Source organism: Crocuta crocuta, unplaced genomic scaffold (genome assembly GCF_008692635.1).
Source record: "Crocuta crocuta isolate KB4526 unplaced genomic scaffold, BGI_CrCroc_1.0 scaffold788, whole genome shotgun sequence".
Lineage (NCBI taxonomy): Eukaryota > Metazoa > Chordata > Mammalia > Carnivora > Hyaenidae > Crocuta > Crocuta crocuta.
In genome coordinates, this window is record NW_027530636.1 from 331,457 (window position 1) to 353,436 (window position 21,980).

At 40.3% G+C, this 21,980-nt stretch overlaps 1 protein-coding gene across 6 annotated transcripts in view; it reads left to right on the forward strand.

Moving 5' to 3' along the window:
* Positions 1 to 21,980, forward strand: part of LIMS1 (LIM zinc finger domain containing 1) — a 123,263-nt gene that overhangs the window by 70,438 nt on the left and 30,845 nt on the right. The window contains exon 1 of one of the 6 annotated variants that reach the window (XM_077768550.1): positions 19,557 to 19,836. The exons of 4 other annotated variants lie outside the window; for them this stretch is intronic. In XM_077768550.1, the coding sequence (XP_077624676.1) occupies positions 19,655 to 19,836 (182 nt within the window). In that variant the 5' untranslated portion in view covers positions 19,557 to 19,654. Of the gene's footprint in view, positions 1 to 19,556; positions 19,837 to 21,980 lie in introns of those variants that run through there. One more of the 6 variants, XM_077768551.1, reaches the window with a different exon arrangement.

Below are 21,980 nucleotides of genomic sequence, written 5' to 3' on the forward strand. Positions count from 1 at the left end.
ATCATGACCTGAACCAAAATCAAGAATTGGATGCTCAACAGAATGAGCCTCCCAGGCGCTCTCAAGAGGCTGTAATTTTGAGGGGCGCCTGGGTGGCTTACGGGGTTAAGCGTCCGACTTTCACTTGGGTCATGATCTCGCGGTTCGTGGGTTCGAGCCCCGCGTCGGGCTCTGTGCTGACTGCCAGCTCAGAGCCTGGAGCCTGTTTCAGTCTGTGACTCCCTCTCTCTCTGACCCTCCCCTGCTCACGCTGTCTCTCTCTCTCTCTCTCCTAGAAATAAATAAAACATTAAAAAAAAGAAAAGAGGCTGTAATTTTGAAATAGTAGTAGGTAGAAGTCAAGTGTCTGTATAATGAGCCTCCTTCAAAATTTACTGTGCTATATTACATCCCCTATATTACATCTCCCCTAGGGGAGAATAGAGCTTGAATATATACATCATGGTTACATGCTGAAGAATTTATGGATCAAATGATATAATTAGGAATTTGCTTCAACATATTTTATGGTCGAAGAATAGATAAAACAAATTGGTCCCGTGGTTTGATAATTTTTGGCATTGAGCTGGGTTTGAGAGGATTCATTTGACTATTCCCACTAGTTTAATATGTTTTTGAAATCTTTAATAATTAGAGTTTAGAATTTTTTGATATGTATTATGATGAGTGGCACAATTTTAACCTCTCCCTCATGTGTAACATATTGTAATTTAACACTTGCTGGGCTTATCATTAGTTTGCCTTACCCAGCGTCATAACAGTGGCCTGTCAGTCACTTGCCTGTCAGTTGGCGTATAAACCAGCTAGGATTTTAGCATTCGCAGCTCTGGCATGTGTAATTTGGCGGTTGGTGGGAAGAGGAGAGTGGAAAGAGATAGGAGCCCCTTACCTTAACCTAGGAGGTCTACCTATAGCAATTATTAAGCCTTTCACAATTTGTATCGAAAGAGATGGAGCTGAACATCTCATTTACTATTCTTACCTCCATGGCAGAGAGAAATTTGTTTCATCTGTGGGACAGTTTACATTTATTTTGAAAATAAGAGCTTGGCTCATGGACTGTGGGCTATTTAAGGTAGTTTTTAGAGTCTGGGGTAGCATAGACTGGGTCCAATATCTGTTATCAACACTTAGTAATTGACTTTTGCAAGTCACTTATTTTTAGGAGCTTGAGTTTCTCCGTTTGCCAACTGATTATGATTTATAAACAGAAAAAGTGTTTTTGATATTAACAGATTTAGAGTTATTCAAAGAAGATTTGTTGTATTTCGTTTTGATTATCAAATGACTGAACACTTTCCACTTTTACTATTTAAGAAGCCACATCTGTTTGCAAAGCAGAACATTAGTTACTCTTTGCTTCCTGAGTACCTGTGTTAGTAATTTGTTGGAATTCTGCTATGTTCTCTCCCTTGAAAAACACCTTATTAGGGATGTCTGGGTGGCTCAGTCTGTTGAGCGTCTGACTTTGGCTCAGGTCATGATCTCACAGTTCCTGAGTTCAAGCTCCGTGTCACTCTCTGTGCTGACAGTTCAGAGCCTGGAGCCTGCTTTGGATTCTGTGTATTCCTCTCTCTCTCTGCCCCTCCCTAGCGCACTTCTGTCTTTCTCCCTTTCAAAAATAAATAAACATTAAAAAATTTTTTTAAGAAGCCACCTTATTAAAAATTAAGTGCTAGAGCCATTTAACATGTGTGAGATTCTCAGAAAGTATGACAAAATCAAGAAAGAATACCAAAGGGCGCACGTACTCAGAATTCTCATGGTTCAGGACAGTTTGTTCTTTCTTTGTGAGGCAGTGCCAGACCTTATGGCACAAAATTATTTTTAGGGTCATATGAATGGTAAATAAGCTGCAGAAAAGCCTCTGGCTTCCTTCTGTGCCTTTTTAGTCTTGAAAATATAAGAGCAAATACAAATGTTACTAAAGAACCAAAATGTAGATCATGGCCTGACTGTCTGAAACTGCTTCTACAGAGCTAAATGTGACCCCCTGGAGTTCTGGTCTCCAGCTGTCTACGTTTACATGGAAACATTAAATAAAAGGGAAGGTGAACTAGCTTGTTCATATGTGTTTATATAAGCAGTTTACCTAGAGGTAATCTGTACCAGCATAGCAAGTATCTAGATTGATTTCTGGATGAGAAAACACATTTTATGAGCCATTATAATATTGAGCACTGATTATATTTGTGGTCATGATAATAAACTGTGCCATGTGATTTTTCCCTCTCATCCCTTCCCCCTCTGTCCATGAAAGCTTTCATGCATCCCATATGACGCTTAAATGTTTATCATGACAGCAGTGTAAAATTTGGGTTTTTGCCCTTTTAAAATGTTAACTGTCCTTCTGTCCCTTTCCTTTTGCTAGCATCTTAACTTAGTGATTGATTTGATGTTTGCTTTTCATTTACCCTTTCAACACAGAACTATTTCCTTTATTTCAGAGCAATTTTATCTGAAAGGATAAAACTGTCTCTTAAAATAATCGTGATCATTTGTCTCTACTGGTTTGGAATATTGCTATATGTGGAAGAGTAGAAATCACCTCCACTTTCAACAGAGGCAGACCTTTGACTTTAGATGCAACATCAGAGATACGATTACTTGAGGGCTAGACAGTTCTTTTGCTTATATTCAGACCATATGGTTTTATTAGTGTATGTGGAGCATTCTCAGCAATTTGCTTTCCTACTAGATTCCAAGCTGGTTGAAACTTAATTATTTTGCTCTATTTTCCTAGCTTAGAATTTGACCTGGTACCAAGTTAGCTTTGATGACATTTTGCTTCCTTATTTATGCCATGAAAAGAGATTGTTCTGTTTTATGCGTTGCTATGGTTGGTTACAGATTTAGACGGACATTGTCATCCAAGTACACCTTTGCTGTCCTAAAACCCTTGTTGTCAGTTCTGTTTATAAAAGGATTACAGCAAGGAGTCTCCATGCCCTATAGTCAGGAAGGGTTAAGCTTCATTTAATATTATTTAAGTAATTACATATTAAAAGACAACACACACATGGGTGTGTGCAGGTGCATAAGCCTCAATGATAAAAGTAACTGAAATAGTCTTTGCAAGCTCCATGGTGTTGTTTCTCTCCCTAAGACTTTTCCTTGATTTTTTTGACTTTAGAAATAGTATTTCTTCCCCAGTTTGTGGTTGGGGTGGAAACTGGATGGTGGCTCTGGCCTCGTTGTGGCAAGTAGAGGCCACGCTCCAGGAGGAGGAGAGGGGGGCAGTGTCCTCAAGGAGTCCTGCAAGAATGCGGAGGGAGAGCATGCTGAGCAGCCACAGCATGAAGCTGGTCCGTCACTAGCCTCTTTAGGGTTGCAGATGGCAGCTACCAAGATGTCTTAGGAAAGGAAGGGAAAGAAGGCCCACAGGGCTGGTCTGTTCCCTGTTAGGCCAGCTGCTGCTATGTTTACGCAGCACTCAGAGTTCAGTGACTCGTGTTAATTCATCGTGCCCACCATTCAGTTCAGCTTTTGAATGTATGGGGGCTGAAAGAAGGTAGATGAAGAGGAAACAGAAGAGATAAAAATAAGGTAATATATCATCCCTTAAAGGTGCATTTTATGACAGAAGTTGTTTAGAATATTACTGTATTGCATTTTAGATTTTTCCTGATCTCTCCTCAGAAAATGATGCTGAGAATCCTGGAACAGGCCTTGGAGCCCTCGAGGGACTGGCTTTCAGGCCCTCCTGGAACTGTGCTTTCCCACAAACAGGCTCTTGCTGTGATCATACCTGCAGAGATGCCATGTGAGTCAGTGCTAAGCGGTGTGCATAGTCCTTTACACCACAAGTATTCTGAAATTGAGGGACTGTTTAGGAAGCAGGCTGCTGCTTAGTTATTACACACCAAAACTGTCATGACAGGAAAAGAAACAGGAATTTCTGTGACCAAGGAAACTTGTATAGCACTCCCATGAAGTAGCACAGAATACCCCGCAACCAAGTGTGCTGGTACATAGTAAGTGCCCAGGAAGCTTGCAGTTCTTACCATCAGTCTCCTTACAGTCTTGAAGATACGTGAGAGCTTACTAAAGGTTAACATAGCCTCCTTTATTCTCCTCTTTTGTTTCTTGAGGACTGAAACAGAGGCATGTCCCCTTGTTTGCTTCTTTCCTGGGTTAATACCCAGTGTGAAAATATTATAAGAACCCAGATTGATTGGTCCCCAGACATGCCCCTGGTACCAGAGAGTGATCACAGGAAGGGATTTCTGCTTTGCACTAGGTTGGAGAGTAGGAGGGGAGTGCCATATACTCTTACCCTGAGTTGAACCTTGAGTCCATTTGTGGCCTGTGGCTTGGAGGCACACAAAGAGGGAGATCGACTGGCTTGAATTTTCATCTAACTAGCCATTTTATTATGCTGGACTTTTATTTTATATTTTATCTCCTCCCATTTCTTTTAAGTTTCAAATGCAGATACAGTTGTTTTAAGTGAGACAGATGCCTCATGCTGGATAAAGGACCTAATGAGGTCTAAGAACAGTCATTGAAAGAGTCCTGACTTTGGCCTCTCATATTAGCTGAGGTTCAGTCAGGATCCAATCAGGAGAGAAAAACCACACAGTATAGTAAAACCTTGGATTGTGAGTAACTTGTTCTGTGACTGTTCTGCAAGATGAGGAAATATTTCTAATAAATTTTAACTTTATAAATGAGTGATGTCTTGCAATATGGGTAAGTACATGATGCCAAAAGTCACATGATCACAACTGTGCCATTGGTTCTTGAAATGTGCTTTGATATATGCTTTGGATTATAAGCATGTTTTCTGAACGGATTATGCTCACAAACCAAGGTTTTACTTTAATTTGAAGGAGGAAGGTTTAACAAAAAGATAAAAAGAATTATTTTTCTTTTAAATGTTTTATTTATTCTTGAGACAGAGAGAGACAAAGCATGAGAGGGGGAGGGGCAGAGAGACAGGGAGATACAGAATCTGAAGCAGGCTCCAGGCTCTGAATTAGCTGTCAGCACAGAGCCCGATGCAGGGCTCAAACCCACAAACGTGAGATCATGACCTGAGCCGAAGTCAGAGGCTTAACCGACTGAGCCACCCAGGCGCCCCAGATAAAAAGAGTTATTAACTCCAGTAAAGGTTTGCAGTAACAAGAGATTGGCTAGTAAGAAGCAGAGAGAAGGCCAAGAGTATGGGACTAAGAACTATAAGCAGCAGCTACTCCAGAACCAACAAGGAAGAGCCCTCCTCCCCACCCAGGACTCACTGCTGATGGGAATAGCAGGGCAGTTGCTATAGTGCTGTAGCAGTGAAACATAGGTTGCTAGAGACCTGAACTTGTAGGAGATTCTCCCTGCAGGGTGCCACAAGGCACTCCAGTACAAAAGTGCTGAGAGTCAGGGAGATGGGCAGTGTGGTGGTTGGAGAGGCTGGCCTGGACGGTCAATGTGCTGTGGGCTGTCACACACTATAGGAGCCAGAGGATCCCCTGCTGCAGAACCAGCAGTCACTGCCACCAGGAAAGCTGCTTGCCATTCGCTGCTTCCGGCTGCCTTGCACACATGAGCTAGACTCTGAAGAAGCTGTGTGTGTTGCCAGAGGCTGGACCTGAGAAGCTTCTGCTCCCGTTCTCTTGCCTACTGAGCACGCCAGGACCAGTGTGCAAACCCCTTTCCTCCGGTCGCTGTCTCCAGCGCCCTCTGCTGAAAGGCCTCAGGGCCAGTACGTAAAGGAGAAAGCACTTTCCCATCATCAGCACAGCATTCCAGTAATCTTCCATCAGGAAATGCGGGATCTGTCTGTAGTCATAATAATCCTACCTTTACAGATTTCTGCTGGACCATAGAATAAGACTCCTTGAGAAGAGCTAAAGGAACTGAACGAAAAGCTTCCTACCTAGCCCTGTAAACTGCTTTAAAAAACCCAGACTTCATTCTGTGACAGAGAATAGTGAGCTCCATGGGGAAAGAGAAGAGCTGAGGACAGGAGCCAGAAAAAGAGGAGGGACATGCCAGAGACACCTGGGAAAAACTCAAGCCCTAACTGTGTGCTAGATAGCCTTACAATGACACCATCAGGTGCTCTGGCCTCCTTTGACCTTACATCATTTCCACATGTTTTGATTGCACGTATGGGGAACTCTAAGTCATGGTAGTGAAAACATTTTCTTGTCTTTCTATATGCACTTCACAGAATTTGAAGTTAATGAAAGAGAAGAATTACCTCTTTAGCCAAAAAATTTTTAGTTCTTCTGCTTAATTCTGTCCAATATTTTCCAGTGTTGTTTAATGTAACAAAATATACATGAAAACATGTTCTGTGTTAAAAATAAATGAAACACCTAAAAATGAAAGATACATAGATTTAAGTTTGAAAGGGTTGTTTTAACTCATGGTTTTCTTTTACCTTATCACTAAGGAAAGTAGACCTCCTGTGAAGCTTATTCACAAAGTAAAAACTCCCATTGACTTCCTGTACCAACTTAACTGAAGATCAATTCAGTGAGACATCATGGCTGAGTCAGAACTAAAATAAGAATGTAATTTAGAGCCAGAAATTTGGGTGTCTGTGGCCACCCCAGCCATATAAGGTGCCCATGGATTCACTGAAGGATTTCCCTGGTGAACTGGACATTCTCCTAAGTCAACACTCTTAGCTAAAAATACTATTCTGTATTTGAAATACAACTTTCTCAAATTCATCTCTTCAGGTCAGGACACAATGTATTATTTTAAAAAGATGTTTGGGATGAGAATATGTGTTAGTGGGTCACAATATGAATAACAGGGAGAAACGATTTGGATAATGGAGGAACTGCTACAGGGACATTTTCCAGTGAGGATGTTTAAGGAATAAGAGAAAAATTACCCAACCAATGAAAGAGAATTTTAAGAACGTTTTTTTCAGCTGACTAAACACTCTGTTTATTGAGTGACCATGGAGATCTAGTGAGAGAAAGTTTGTTAAAAAGCTTATAGGTTTCAGACTGCAGTGATGATACCTTGTTAAGAGAGTTCTCTTTACTGACAAGGAAATGTCATGCTGAAGCACATACTGAAGCTATACGGAGTTGTCTTGGGTTTCTCGGGAGGGTGGTGGCTTACCAGCACCTCTGCAGCTCTGTTGTGTAGCAGCTTTTCACAGAATGGCCACTTTGATTAATTGCCTAATTATTCAAGCACCTAAGAGGGTGCTTGAAATCAAGCTCTGTGCAAGTTTTCACACTAAAGGGCTCATGGTGTTGAAAGAAGAATCACCTTTGCAGTGCAGAACACAGTGTAGAATCAACTAAAATCTTTTTTTTTTTTTTTTTACAAATAGTTTATTGTCAGATTAGTTCCCACATAACACTCAGTGCTCATCCCCACAAGTGTCCTCCTCCATGCCCATCCCCCCCTCCCCCCCCATCCATCAGGCCTCAGTTTTTGTCAGCATTCAAGAGTCTCTCATGGTTTGCCTCTCTCCCTTTCCCCCACCATTTCCGCCCTTCTTCTCCCCCTTGTTCCTCCATCAAGTTCCTCCTAATCCTCCTATACGTGCAAACATATGATATTTGTCCTTCTCTGCCTGACTTATTTCGCTCAGCATAACACCCTCAAGGTCCATCCATGTTGCTACACATGGCCAGATTTCATTCTTTCTCATTGCCATGTAGTATTCCATGGTATAGATAAACCACATCTTCTTGATCCATTCATCTGTTGATGGACACTTAGGCTCTTTCCATGTTTTAGCTATTGTGGAGAGTGCTGCTATGAACATTGGGGTACATGTGCTCCTATGCCTCAGCATTTCTGGATCCCTTGGGTAAATTCCTAGCAGTGCTATTGCTGGGTCATAGGGGAGTTCTATTGTTAGTTTCCTTAGGAACCTCCACACTGTTTTCCAGAGGGGCTGTACCAGGAACCAACTAAAATCTTACCCATTCACTGAACAGGATACCCAGTGAGCACTGTAGATGTTAAACAGTTTTGTACAGCTAGAATGCTCAGCTAGGAGACTTATTTTTTTTTTTTTTTTAAGTGTTTTATTTATTTCTAGGAGAGAGAGAGAGAGAGACAGCATGAGCAGGGGAGGGTCAGAGAGAGAGGGAGTCACAGACTGAAACAGGCTCCAGGCTCTGAGCTGGCAGTCAGCACAGAGCCTGACACGGGGCTCGAACCCACGAACCGCGAGATCATGACCTAAGCGAAAGTCGGACGCTTAACCGACTAAGCCACCCAGGCGCCCCTCAGCTAGGAGACTTCTTAGAGAAGACCTTGAAGACCTTGAAGTTTTAGATAGGCAAAAAGTAGGGGAAAAGAGGGCAGTAGTATTCATCCAAAGAATTTTATGTCCTTTTAGGTTTGTGTCTTTTCATGTCCAGTATTAGGAATGTTCGATACTATTAAAGATAATTCTAAACAATCACCACGCAGCAGTCTTGCTTTTATTTACTGTCATGTGTGTATATGTATTTTATGAGGAAAAGAGATCAACACATTGCAGTGATGGCAGGAGAATGAGTGAGTCTTCTCTGCCTTTTGTAAATGTTCTGTAACAAGCTCTGTTGCTTTGCGGCTGATGGGGGTGGAGAAATTCAACTTGCCAAACATAACTGTGCAACCCAGTGATCCTATCCCAGAGTGCTCACACTTCTGTACACATGGGGCTCCAGGAAGCTGAAGTTGCCCCATTGTTTTGAGAGAGAGAGAGAGAGAGAGAGAGAGAGAGAGAGAGAGAGAGAAGAGAGCGTGAGCAGGGGAGGGTCAGAGAGAGAGAGGGAGATACAGAATTTGAAGCAGGCTCCAGGCTCTGAGCTAGCTGTCAGCACAGAGCCCGATGTGGGGCTCAAACCCATGAACCGTAGATCATGATCTGAACCAAAGTCGGACGCTTAACCGACTGAGCCACCCAGGCGCCCCTACTTTTGAATTTTTTTAATGTTTTTGAGAGAGAGACAGAGTGTGATCAGGAGAGGGGCAGAAAGAAAGGGAGACAGAATTCAAGGCAGGCTTGAGGCTCTGGGGCTGTCAGCACAGAGCCTGACGTGGGGCTCAAACTCACAAAGTATGAGATCATGACCTGAGCCGAAGTCCAACGCTCAACCAGCTGAGACATCCGGGTGTCTCCCCGCCCAGATCTAGTTTTGTATCTGCTCACGCTCTCTTCTCTCTCTCTCTCAGAAATAAATAAAACATACCAAAAAAAATTTAATTCAAAAGTAGATCAGTAAAGTGAAAGAATATGTGGCAACATAATAACAGAAAACTAACAAAGGATGTGAATAATGGCACAACATAGATAACAAATATGCCTTTCTTCTTTGAAGTTAGTTGAAGACATGCATCTTATTTCTTTTTCACTCTCTTGCCCCTGTTGTAATAAATACTTTCTTTTTGCTTGTGCAACCAAAATTAGGAAACAATTTTAACAGACAAGAAAAATGCTATGTTATTTGCAACTCCATGTCCTTTCTGGCCAGCTGACCTTTGTCTCTTTCCTCACTGTCTGTTGAAAGAAAACACAATGCATTTGTCCTGGTCGCTGGGAAATGAGAAGGAACTTTCCAGCTCCATTATCTTTACTTGCATGTCACAGTTGTTGTGTTTTTAATAGTAGGGGGGAAAATCAGATTAAATTTTCCATATGAGTAGAATAGAGAATCACAGTGAAAATAATTAATTTTGCCATATCGTAAATTAACCAGGCTTTCTCAACAATTTGAATACCCCAGTATTCATGGGAGCCCTTTTTAAAATTTTTTTGGTTTTAACATTTATTCATTTTTGAGAGATGGTTGGGGCGGGGGAGAGAAAGAGAGGGAGAGAGAGAGAGAGAGAGAGAATGAATATGAGGGGGGAAGGGGCAGAGAGAGAGGGAGACACAGAATCTGAAGCAGGCTCCAGGCTCTGAGCTGCCAGATCAGAGCCCGGCGCGAGGCTTAAACTCACGAACTGTGAGATCATGACCTGAGCTGAAGTTGGATGCTTAACCCACTGAGCCACCCAGGTGCTCCAACATGGTAGCCTTTGATTGAAGTTGAAGAAGCTAAATTCTAGTAGTTATTGCAAAGTGCTTGATTACCCATCCACATCTTCACATCTGTCCGAGGAAAGGCATAAAATATGTAATAGCACTGCCTTTTTTTCTGTATTTGAGTCCTGTGTTTTAGAAGCAATTGGTCAAAATGTTCAGCTTCAATTTTAAAAACCACATAGATGAACTGCATATCTAGTAGTGATGCACATTGTTCAGTTGTTGCTATCTGAGAGAATTTTAATTTTAAAATACTAGTTATTAAAAAGTTGATTTTTAATTTTGGCAGCCATGGTCATGATCGTATCTAGGCTTTAAATTTGAGCTCCTGGAAATAGCTACAATATTTTTGTGTGATATTGCTAAGTAAGTTATTTATTTTGGGCTAGGTACTATGTCAGGGGTGGAGTTTGGGCTGAAATCATGGAGCTCACTGAACTGGTAGAGTCTGAAGCCCTGCAGCACTCTTTACTGGACACTGGAGTGGTCAGCTTAACATCAGATATGCTGTGTGTAGTTTAGCATCTAACAGACTATTACATACACTCCACCAGGGTCCCAGATCCTGCCTGCTGTGGTCTGAATGTTCATGTCCCCTCAAAATTCATATGCCAAAATCCTAACCCCCAAAGGTGATATTGGTATTGATTAGCGCCCTTACAAGAGAGGTCTCACTGAGCTCTGCAGCCCTGGCCACCATGTGAGAACATGGTGAGAGAATATGAACAAAGAAGAGGAGAGGAGGGCTCTTACCAGAACCCGAACATGCTGGCACCTTGATCTTGGACTTTGAGCCTCCAACACTGAGACATAAATTTCTGCAATTTATAAGCCACCCAGTCTGTGGTATTTTGTTATAGCAGCCCAAATGGACAAAGACACAGCACAGTAAATCACTCAGTGAGTGGTAGGGTTTTAGGCACAGTGGATGATCAAAAAATGTTGAGTTTAGGAAATATGAGTCTTTCTACTCTGGATGGATTTAAGGGATGTTTGGGGTTCAGACATGTCCTGTAGGATCTCCCACAGACCTGAATCAGCCATGGTGATGAGTAGGGCTAGTCAGATTATAGAATCTTTTGGGAAGAACCTTAAGGAATCATTGGCCTCAGGAAACCCTAGTTCTTCAGCAAAAGCCACCTAATGGGCCCACTATTCAGACAAAACTGGCTTTTGTTTTTTTTTTTTTTTTTTTTTAAACACCCTCCTGCCCTATTTCAAAGACTATTTTGATGCCACTGAGGTGGCAGTAGTACTTTACATCAAAAGCATTCAGGTAAATATTTTTCTCATGGTTATAGTAACAGTCTAAAAGAATTATTTGCATTTCTTAGACATTATTAAGTGCCAAAAACGGTTTAAAAGTAACAAAATGCCTGGATAGAAAACTTAAGCAGTGGTGTTTATTTGGCCTGAAATGACCTCCACATCCTCTTGGGAAAATAACCACTCATTTCTCTTAGCTCTGTTCTGTTCTGATATTAGCTTATAGCTGGATAAGAACTGACCAGCTTTGCAATCCTTTTGGGTGAATAGTACCACCTGACCTTGCAGTGGCCACCTAGTTACAGATCCTCACTCAGATACAAGGGGGCACAGACAGCCCTTGTCATTCAGCACCTCCTTATATGCTTGAATAATGGAAGAAACAATGTATATCCATATATCGTTTGCCTAAGGACATTGTATACCCATATAAACAGGCAGTGACTTGCATTCACTTGTTTATTCATTAGCAGGCACTTCTCAGTACCCCTTAGGCCTGTTGCATTGTGAGCACATAGTAAAAGTTCCATATGTTCAGACACGATGTAAAATAATGAGGATAAGCAAAACAGTGGAATAGTGTGAGCAGTTACTATTTAGAAGCTACAGATCTTGATGGAAAAGCTGCTAAAGAAAGAGTAGCCCATTGCCACTAGCTACTACATACCAGAGTTTATTCACACTTTCAGGGATAGGCACAACGAATCCTTCCTGGTTGGCCTTTTACCCTCACTGTGTCACTTCCTTTGTTGTTTCAGTATAAATACCATGTATAAGGCTCAGGGAATTTCTATGCAAAAATCAACTGGTGAGAGTCTTTTGCTCCTAGGGACAGGCTGAAAGGAAGGAGATGTGGGATAGATCATCTGGCTCTGTCCTGCTCCATGTTTTCTTTCTTTAGAACCTCAGCCCCCCCTTCTCCCTTGCAGCTATCAGGATATTCCTTGGTGATAAAAAGAAAGGAAAGGAGGAAAGAATGAGATCTGGCAAAACTGTAAACAAAGAGAGCCACAAGTCTCTCAACATCCATGTAAATAGTCACACTGATTAAGTAGTTTAAAAATATCAACATTATATATGATACCTTTGATCATAAAACTGACTCATACTGAGGTGACTTCTGTTAAAGAATTCTGTGTGGGTTTACTGTGCTCCAAGCACCCTCATTAACATAGTCCTAGCTGGAAGTAGAGGAAACCAGAAAAAATGGAAGATCTGCTTCACCTTAACACAGTATTTTTTAGATAGCATAATTTGAAGAGATAAAGAGAAGTTTTACTAAATTTCCAGCACTAATCTGATTAATAGAAAGATACCATGGAACTGACATAGTTGAAGGTGTGGAGCAATTGTTAACTAACTTATTAATAATTAATTATATTAATAGTTATAATGACTTTAGTTTCTTTTTATATCTTTCTGTAGTGTTTGAATTTTTTTCCAAATACATGTGTTATTTTTCCCTTCTTGTCATTGTAGTTATTTGGTGGACTGAAATTCGACATATTTTTTGTGTTTATCTGCATATATATATAAACTTACTACATATACATAATAAAAAGTTATCCCTACACACCTATTAGAACAGCTAAAATTAAAAATAATGGTAGCACTGGGGCACCTGGGTGGTTCAGTCAGTTTAGTGTCCAACTCTTGATTTTGGCTCAGGTCATTTTTTCACAGTTTGTGTCAGGCTTTGCGCTGACAGCATATAGCCTGCTTCTGTCTTCCCCTCTCTCTGCCCCTACTCCTCAAAATAAATAAATAAACTTGGAAAAAAAAAAATAATGATGGTAGCATCAAATACTGGTGAAGATGTGGAGAAATTGAATCTCTCATAGATTGCTAAGTTAAAATGCTATAACCACTCTTAAGAAAATAGTTGGGGGTAGGGTGGGGGGGTGCCTGGATGGCTCAGTCCATTAAGTATCCAGTGATCTCACAGTTTGTGAGATTGAGCCCACATCAGCCTCTGCACTAACAGTCCTGAGCCTGCTTGGGACCCTCTCTCTTCTGCCCCTCCCCTGCCCATGCTTAAATAGGTAGGTAGGTAGGTAGGTAAGTAGATAGATAAAATAGTTTGGAAGTTTCTTAAACATACTGAACATACATTTATCATATAACTCAGCAGTTTCACCCTTGGACATTTAACCCAGAGATATGACAGTTTTATTCACACAGGAACTGATACAGCTTTATTTACCATAGCCCAAAACTTAAATGCCCTTCAGTGGGTGAGTGGTTAAACAAACTATGATATATCCATACCATGGACAGCACTAAAAAGTTACATACTGTTGATATATATTAACAACTTGGATGCATCTGGGGGGGGTCGGGCATTATGCTGAGTACAAAAAGACAGCCTTTAAAAGGTTACATACTGTATGATTCCATGTAGCTATCTTAGTTTCGTTGGCTATGACAAAAATTTCATAGACTATATGGCTTAAACAACAAATATTTTGTTCTCAAGTCTCTGGAAGCTGCAAAGTTCAGGACCAAGGTACCACCAGATCTAGTGTCTGGTGAGGATCCACAATTTTTTTAATGTTTATTTCTTTTTGAGAGAGAAAGAAACAGAGAATGAGCGGGGGAGTGGCAAACAGAGAGAGAGACATAGAATCTGAAGCAGGTTCCAGGTTCTGAGCTGTCAGCACAGAGCCTGACATGGAGTTTGAACCCAGGAACCATTAGATCATGACCTGAGCCAAAGTTGGATGCTCAGCTGACTGAGCCATCCACATTTTGGCTTATAGACAGCTACCCTTGGCTATATCCTCATATGGCAAATAGAGAATGATCTGTGTCTCTTTCTCCTCTTAAAGGATGTTAATTCCATAATGAGGGATTAATGCTCTGCTCATGACCTAATTTAACCCTGATTACCTCCCAAAGGTCCCACCTCCAAATATCAACATTTAGGATTAGGCTTTCAACATAGGGACACAAACATTCAGTCCATAGCGGTAACATTCTCCAAATTATAATTACATAAATGAAAAACAGATTAGTGGTTGCCAAGGGCTAAGAGATGGCAAGATGTGGAGTTAATACGAAAGAGGTCTTTGTGGTAACGGAATAGTGCTGTATCTTGATTAGGGGCAGTGCCCATGTGGTAAAATGACATATATGTAATGTATATACACACCTTGTGTCAATGTCAGATTCCTGGTTTTGACATTGAACTGTAAGCACATAAAATGTAACCATTGGAGAAACTATGTGAAGGATATGAAAGACTTCTCTGTACACTCTTTATAACTTCCTGTGAGTATAATTATTTCAAAATAAAAAAAATAGAATTTGATTGCAAATCTTCCACTTTATTTTTAATTCTTTGGCAGGGAAGAGTCTTCATTGTGTCTGTTCATGAACCATTAGTTTTTNTTATAATGTTATAATTATAATTATAATTATAATTACACGGAATAGTGCTGTATCTTGATTAGGGGCAGTGCCCATGTGGTAAAATGACATATATGTAATGTATATACACACCTTGTGTCAATGTCAGATTCCTGGTTTTGACATTGAACTGTAAGCACATAAAATGTAACCATTGGAGAAACTATGTGAAGGATATGAAAGACTTCTCTGTACACTCTTTATAACTTCCTGTGAGTATAATTATTTCAAAATAAAAAAAATAGAATTTGATTGCAAATCTTCCACTTTATTTTTAATTCTTTGGCAGGGAAGAGTCTTCATTGTGTCTGTTCATGAACCATTAGTTTTTTTCATAGTTCTGTTTTTCTGTCTAGTAGATATAAGACTAGTTCTTATGAAGTTAATAAGGTAGTTACATTTTTAGATCTACTGACTCAAAGTGTTTAGCAGACTGGTAGCAAAATTGCTCTTTCACTGTTTTCATGGTTTGCCAGATGAAGTAGATGCATTTTTAACCCTAGTTCATTCATCAAATAATTACACATTCCTGCCAAGTAGTGGCTTCTATTCATGATGCTGGGGTACAGGCATGAACAAAACAAAGTTTCTACCTTCCTGGAGGTTACGTTCCTGGCATATGAAGTGAGATGAAAAGAACATAGAAAACTTATCCCCAGATCCCCTTGGAAACTGTTCTCTGGAAAGGGAAGTCACTAGGACCTATTTTGGTTCCTGCCTTTAGGTTGGTATCTCCAATAGTATTACCTTAGTGGGCAGAATATTTGGATTTAATGATGTTTCTGGCAGAAAGTGAACGTGATTTGCAATCATCACGTTCTTAATCCATTAGCATGGATTAAGAGCTATAAGAATATTGTAAAGAAAACAAATAAATAGAACCTAATAGCTTCTTTCCTTAGACGTGGACAAATATATTAGTTACAGGAAACACCCATACAGAATAGATTTTATTTTATTTAAAAAAAAATTTTTAAGCTTGTTTATTTTTGAGAGAGAGAGCACGCAAACGAGCAGAGGAGGGGCAGAGAAAGAGGGAGAGAGAAAATCCCAAGCAGGCTCCACACNGGTTTGTGGGATTGAGGCCCATGTTGGACCCTGTACTGATAGTGCAGAGCCTGCTTGGGATTCCGTCTGCTGCTCCCCTCCTCCCCCCTTCTCTCAAAATAAATAAACATGACCAAAAAACTTAAAAATTTTTTTATATAACTATCCTATATTTTATGCAAGAAGTTTTATAGTTTTGGCTTGTACATATTTTGGTTTTGGTATGTGTGTGTGCATATATACATATTTTTTGAAGTATAATTAACACTATTACATTAGTTTTGGGTGTACAACATCATGATTTGACAACTCTGTAAGCTGTGCTATGTGCACCACAAGCATAACTACCATTTGTTACCATACAAGGCTATTATAATACCATCTTCCCTGTGTCATAGCTTTTGTCCCTATGACTTGCTCATCCCATAACTAGAAGCCTGTACCTCCCACTTCCCTTCACCCGCTTTACCCATTCCCCCCAAACACACCCCCTACTTGTGTCAGCCATAGGTTCTCTGTATTTAAGGGTCTGTTTCTGCTTTTGTTTGTTTCTTTGTTAATTTGTTTTGTTTTGCTTTAGATTCCACATATAAATGAAATTTTATAGTATTTCTCTTTCCCTAACTTATTTCACTTAGCATAATCCATTCCCTCTAGGTCAATCCAGGTTGTTACAAATGGCAAGATTTCATTCTTTTTTACGTCTGAGTAATATTCCACTGTGTGTGTGTGTGTGTGTGTGTGTGTGTGTGTGTGTACACACACCACATCTTTTCTATCCATTCCTCTATCAGTGGACATTTAGGATATGTTTGCATCTTGGTTATTGTAAATAATGCTGTAATGAACATAGGTGTGCATATGTCTTTTCAAATTAGTGTTTGTGTCTTTTGTTATAGCCATTCTGACAGCTGTGACATGATACTGTGGTTTTGATTTGCATGTCCCTGATGATTAGTGATATTGAGACCTTTTCATGTATCTGTTAGCCACAGGATAGATTTTATTTAGGGATGGAAAAACAAACAGAAACACTGGAGGCAGATGCCTGAATTTTGAATTTGGGATCTTCCACTTACTAGCTGTGAAATTTAAGCAGGTCACTTAAGCTCTCTAAGAAGGTGATTCTTGTTTATTATTTATGCAGAACAAATTAACTCTGAACAGTAGTTGTAAATTAGCAATTGGAAGGATTGTTGAGAACATAGTGGCACTTCCTTCTTTTTGACCATCAAGCCATTGTCTAGAACTTTTTCCCTGAGGAGGGAAAATCCCCATGTTTGTGGACTTGGTCCCAGTAAACTAAGATAAAAAAGTTTAAAGATAATTAAAATAAAGATTCATTTTTAGGAGTGTCTTAAGTAAAGTATAAATGTAAATAGAGGATAATCTGGTTGATGCTCAGCATCCTTCCTCATCAGGGAAATATAAATCAAAACCACACTGATATACCACCTCACACCAGTCAGAGTGGCTAAAATGAGCAAATCAGAGAACTCTAGATGCTGGCGAGGATGTGGAGAAACGAGAACCCTCCTACATTGTTGGTGGGAATGTAAACTGGTACAGCCCCTCTGGAAAACAGTGTGGAGGTTCCTAAGGAAACTNTCAGAAATGAATTTTCATAATCAAGTCAAGTAATGTTTACTGAACACACATGTGTAAGGTGTGTTCCCTCCGGAAACCTGTCATATATACAAAACTATAATATTTATTTTTTAGGCCAACTAATTTTATTATCTTTAGCCACTTGCCTTATTATCATACAACATTTGTTGGATTTTTGAATACCTTTCTTCTTCTTGAATACCTCTTTATTTTTTTAATTTTTAAATGTGTTTTTAATTTTATTTTGAGAGAGAGAACGAGCAGGGGAGGGACAGAGAGACGGGGAGAGAACCAAGCAAGCTCCATGTTAGCACAGAGCCTGACTGACATGGGGCTTGAACTCACAAACATTGAGATCAGGACCTGAACCAAAACCGACATTTGGATGCTTACCCAACTGAGCCACCCAGACGCCCCTCTAATTACGTCTTCATTCCTTCCCTTGCTCTGTTTCAGGTAGGGGAAGACCAAACTTTGTTGTTTACAAAATGTAGAAAATGATAAAAGAAATAAAAAAAAAAACATAATAAAGGTTATTTCACATTTTCTTTTAAAAAAAATAAAAGAAGATAATCTGGTTGAGAGGGAAGAAGTATTCTGGGCAGGAGGCATGGATAGTTCCCCACTTCCTATGTGCTCCTGCTAATTCAGTGGCATGTTTCTGAGTCAGCGTGTGTATGTGTCCATGCCTGCTGCCTTCTCTCTCTATTCTATATGGTGTGATAAAATTTAAAAACTTTACATGTTTTATACATGTTAAACCATGAGGTTGTCTCTTTCTTCTTTAAGAATGATGAGTCTTAGGGTCCCTGGGTGGCTCAGTCGATTAAGCATCTGACTCTTGATATTCGTCTTAATCTCAGGGTCATGAATTCAAGGTCTGCATTGGGCTCAGCATTGGGTGTGAAGCCTACCAAAAAAAAAAAAAATGGTGAGTCTCTTACTCCATCAGCCATAGGCTTGGGATCTGGGCAGGATCCCTAGCCCCACAGCCTTTGAATTTCTGATCTATGCTCTGAGATTGTTAGGTTTCAAAGTGGGAAGAATAGATCTCATTTTCTGCTTCTGTCTCATTTTGTCCTCACTACTTAATCTTTTGTAGTTAACTTATTTTGCTCTCCAGTGAATATGTTTGATTATTTTCTCACATGGTAGTTGACAACATAGCCTCTAGAATGACGTTACCTAGATTTAAATCTTAACTCTACCATGTACTTAATAGTTTTTCAGCCTCCTTGCACCTCAGTTCCTCACCTGTAAATAATACCTACCTTTTAGAGATGTGATAGCACTTACAAATGCTTTGGTAGCATTATTTACAGTTACTACTTGGGAGTCTCAGCTGCATTTTTTTCTGTTTGCTGTTGATTTCATGGCTCTCATCTCTAGTGTGACCTCTGTTGGACAGTGAACCTTTTACCTACTCTCTAGCTTTTTTCCCTTAAGTGGCCCTTGGTACCTTGATTTTGGTGAGACAGCACCTTGGACTCAGAGGACCGGGCCTGGAGAAAAGTTCTGAGCCCCTGTATTGCCTGTGGCCTTCATCATCACCTTCCTCATCTGTAGCACTGCTCTAAGACAACAGTACTGCGGATTGACTGTCGCAGGAATGCCAGTAGCATCCTTAGCGGTGATAAAGACTGGGATTAGCTGGGGGTTTCTAATTAGACTCTAGTGCTTTCCTATTTCCTCTTGCATCCATTCATTGAACATATCATCCAACTCTTGCTGTGTAGCAAGTACTAGGATAAATAAAAGTCCAAAGTAGCTTGAAATCTCAGGGACTCACAGACCCTGGGGGATGGCCACCGTGGGCATAGCTGGCAAGCATGGGCATAATGCCCTGGGCATTATGATGCCCTGTAGAGTGTGCCAGCTGCATTGGCCTCATCAGGGAGCTTGTTTAGGAACAGAATATCTGGGGATGTTTTACAAGCAGCACAGTGTTCGTGTGGTTGATGCCTACTGACATTCCCCAGGGCACGTGGATGTTCGTTTCTCTTGGACGCTGCCAGGCAGTCCTCTATTCTGTAGTAGTGTTTACAGACAGTCCATCGGGAAGACTGCTCCAACAGAGACTGTCACTGCTTTGTGGAATATTTTCCAGAGCTTCCAGAAATACCTCAGTAAATCAGGACTGGCACAACAACCGACTGCTTTGCTGCCGGAGCTCTTAACATGAAAGGCCAGGAGCGACCCTGGCAAACGCAGGGCTGACGTGTGTGGGAACAGTGGGAGTGACCCTGGCAGGGAAGCGGGGGAGGCCTGGAAATTGTTTCTCGTCCCCTGCCTGCTACTCTCTGCCCTGGGCTTGGGGCTCTCAAACACACACAGATGGCATTCCCGGGCAGGACGCGTCCCTGTGTTATCCCAGAGAATGAAGAAATCCCCCAGACAGCCCTTAACAGTGTCCACCAAGCTAATGGCAATGAAGACGAGAGAGCTGTGTCCAAACTGCAGCGCAGACACAGTGACGTAAAGGTCTACAAGGAGTTTTGTGACTTTTATGCGAAATTGTAAGTGTCTCTTCTCCTGGGAGAGGAGCTCCCCTCTTCAGATCTAGCCATATTGGGCTTCAAGTTCACTAGCCATTGACAGTTTTATTTCCTTGACTTTTAGCAGGGGCATTCTAGGGTGATGGAGGGGTAGGGGGTGTATTCCAGCAGGCAGGAATCCACCAGATGAAATGGCAGAAGTGAACGAAAATGCTGCCTTCAGTTGTCTTCAGTAGGTTCCTGATAAAAGTACATTTTCATTATGTAGTCCAAGAGGGAGGTTTAGAGTTTCTGCTGTCAGGATTTATAATAGAAAAGTTTTATGCTCTAAAACTTCCCACAGATAAGTTGAGAGGAACAGTAAAGACTGAATTACAGACTGTTGATACAGGGTGCACATTTTTGTTAGGTTTAACAAAGCAGTTTGAAGTAGGCTAACTGGGTTTCTTATTACTGTCTTGAGGGGGTTGAATAAATAAATAAGAATGTTGTGTAACCTATATATATATATTATTTATTAACTTTAAAACGTTAGTCTAATTCATATCATTAAGTGAGTTTTAGCAAACAATAAAAAAAATAGTGCAGAGTAGTATTTAGAACTATTTAGTAGCATTTAGACCAACTCATGTAAAGACAGAAGTTTTGAATTATTGCAAATTCCCAATTTGTAAATTGAGTTAAAGAGAATTTAACTGACCTGATTTTCTATTTCCATCAACTCATTCTGTGTGTTATTCTAACATATGTCATTTATTTTTCACAACTTATAAAGAGTTCTGTTTAAGTGTAATTGGGCAATTATAATTATACTGTAACCAAAATGCTTTATGGACTTTCAAGATGCTTTTTAAATTTACACGGTTTTTTCACTTTAATGCCAGAGAATTTGTTTCACAATCTTTGATCAGTAAGATACAAGAAAAACAAAAAGCTCAATGATACGAAGTTTTCTGTGTGCAGTTGATTTGTGGAAGTGGATCAGATAAATCAGTTATAACTGGCCAATGTAAAGATATTTCCCAATATATATATTCTTTGTCATCAACACTTTTTAGATAACTCCCTTTTGAAAAATCAGCCAACTAATTATTTCTAGCCTGATGACAGTTATAACTATCATTCATAACTTTTAAAATGTAGAGAGGGAGGCAAATCATAAGAGACTCTGAAATACAGAGAACAGACTGAGGGTTGCTGGAGGAGGGGTGGGCTAAAGGGGTGATGGATGTTAAAGAGGGCACTTGTTGGGATGGCACTGGGTGTCATATGTAAGTGATGAATCACTGGGCTCGACTGCTGAAACCAGTGCTACATGATATGTTAACTAACTTGAATTTAAATTAAGTCAATAAGTAAATAAGTAAATAAATAATTACCTGAACTAAAAATAATAAAATGTAACTTCTATCGTAGTATATTAAAGATAAAAACACTTGTAAAAAACAATACACGGGTCACTGTAGGTTCATCAGTCATAACAAAGTACCACCTCTCTGGTGGGGGATGTTGGTAGCAAGGGAGGCTCACGTGTGGTGGTGAATGGGAACTCTTTATGCTTTCTGCTTAGTTTTGCTCTTAACCTAAAACTGCTCTAAAAAGTAGTCCATTGACTAAATAGTGCCAGAGGGTCAAAAACAGGAGAGGAAAAGGAAATGTAAACAGTTCAGTAGCTGGGTGAGATTATTGGGGCTTTTGTTCTGAAAGTTTCCTCTAATGTTCTGTTTCCTTATCCTGCTTGTTATTAAAAGGCATACTTCTTCAAAAATACACAATACATTATCTCTAAAACTAGTTTATTTTTCCTGTGTGTGGGAAACTATGTATTTGTTTTTATTCTGTGTCGACCTAGTTAATTCTAACTATTTGAGTATTTGAATTTGAATATAACCAGTGTTTAGTATAATGAGTAGTAAACAGGTGATAAATGCTTTGATCTTGGGACTGCTTTACACTCTTAAAAATTGAGGTCCCCCCGGGGCTCCTGAGTAAAGTGCCTAACTTTGGCTCAGGTCGCGATCTCACAGTTCATAGGAGCCCCACGTCAGGCTCTGTGCTGGTAGCTCGGAGCATAGAGCCCGCTTCAGATTCTATGTCTCCTCTCTCTGCCCCTCTCCTTCTCATGCTCTGTCTCTCTCTGTCTCGCAAAAATAAATCAAATGTTT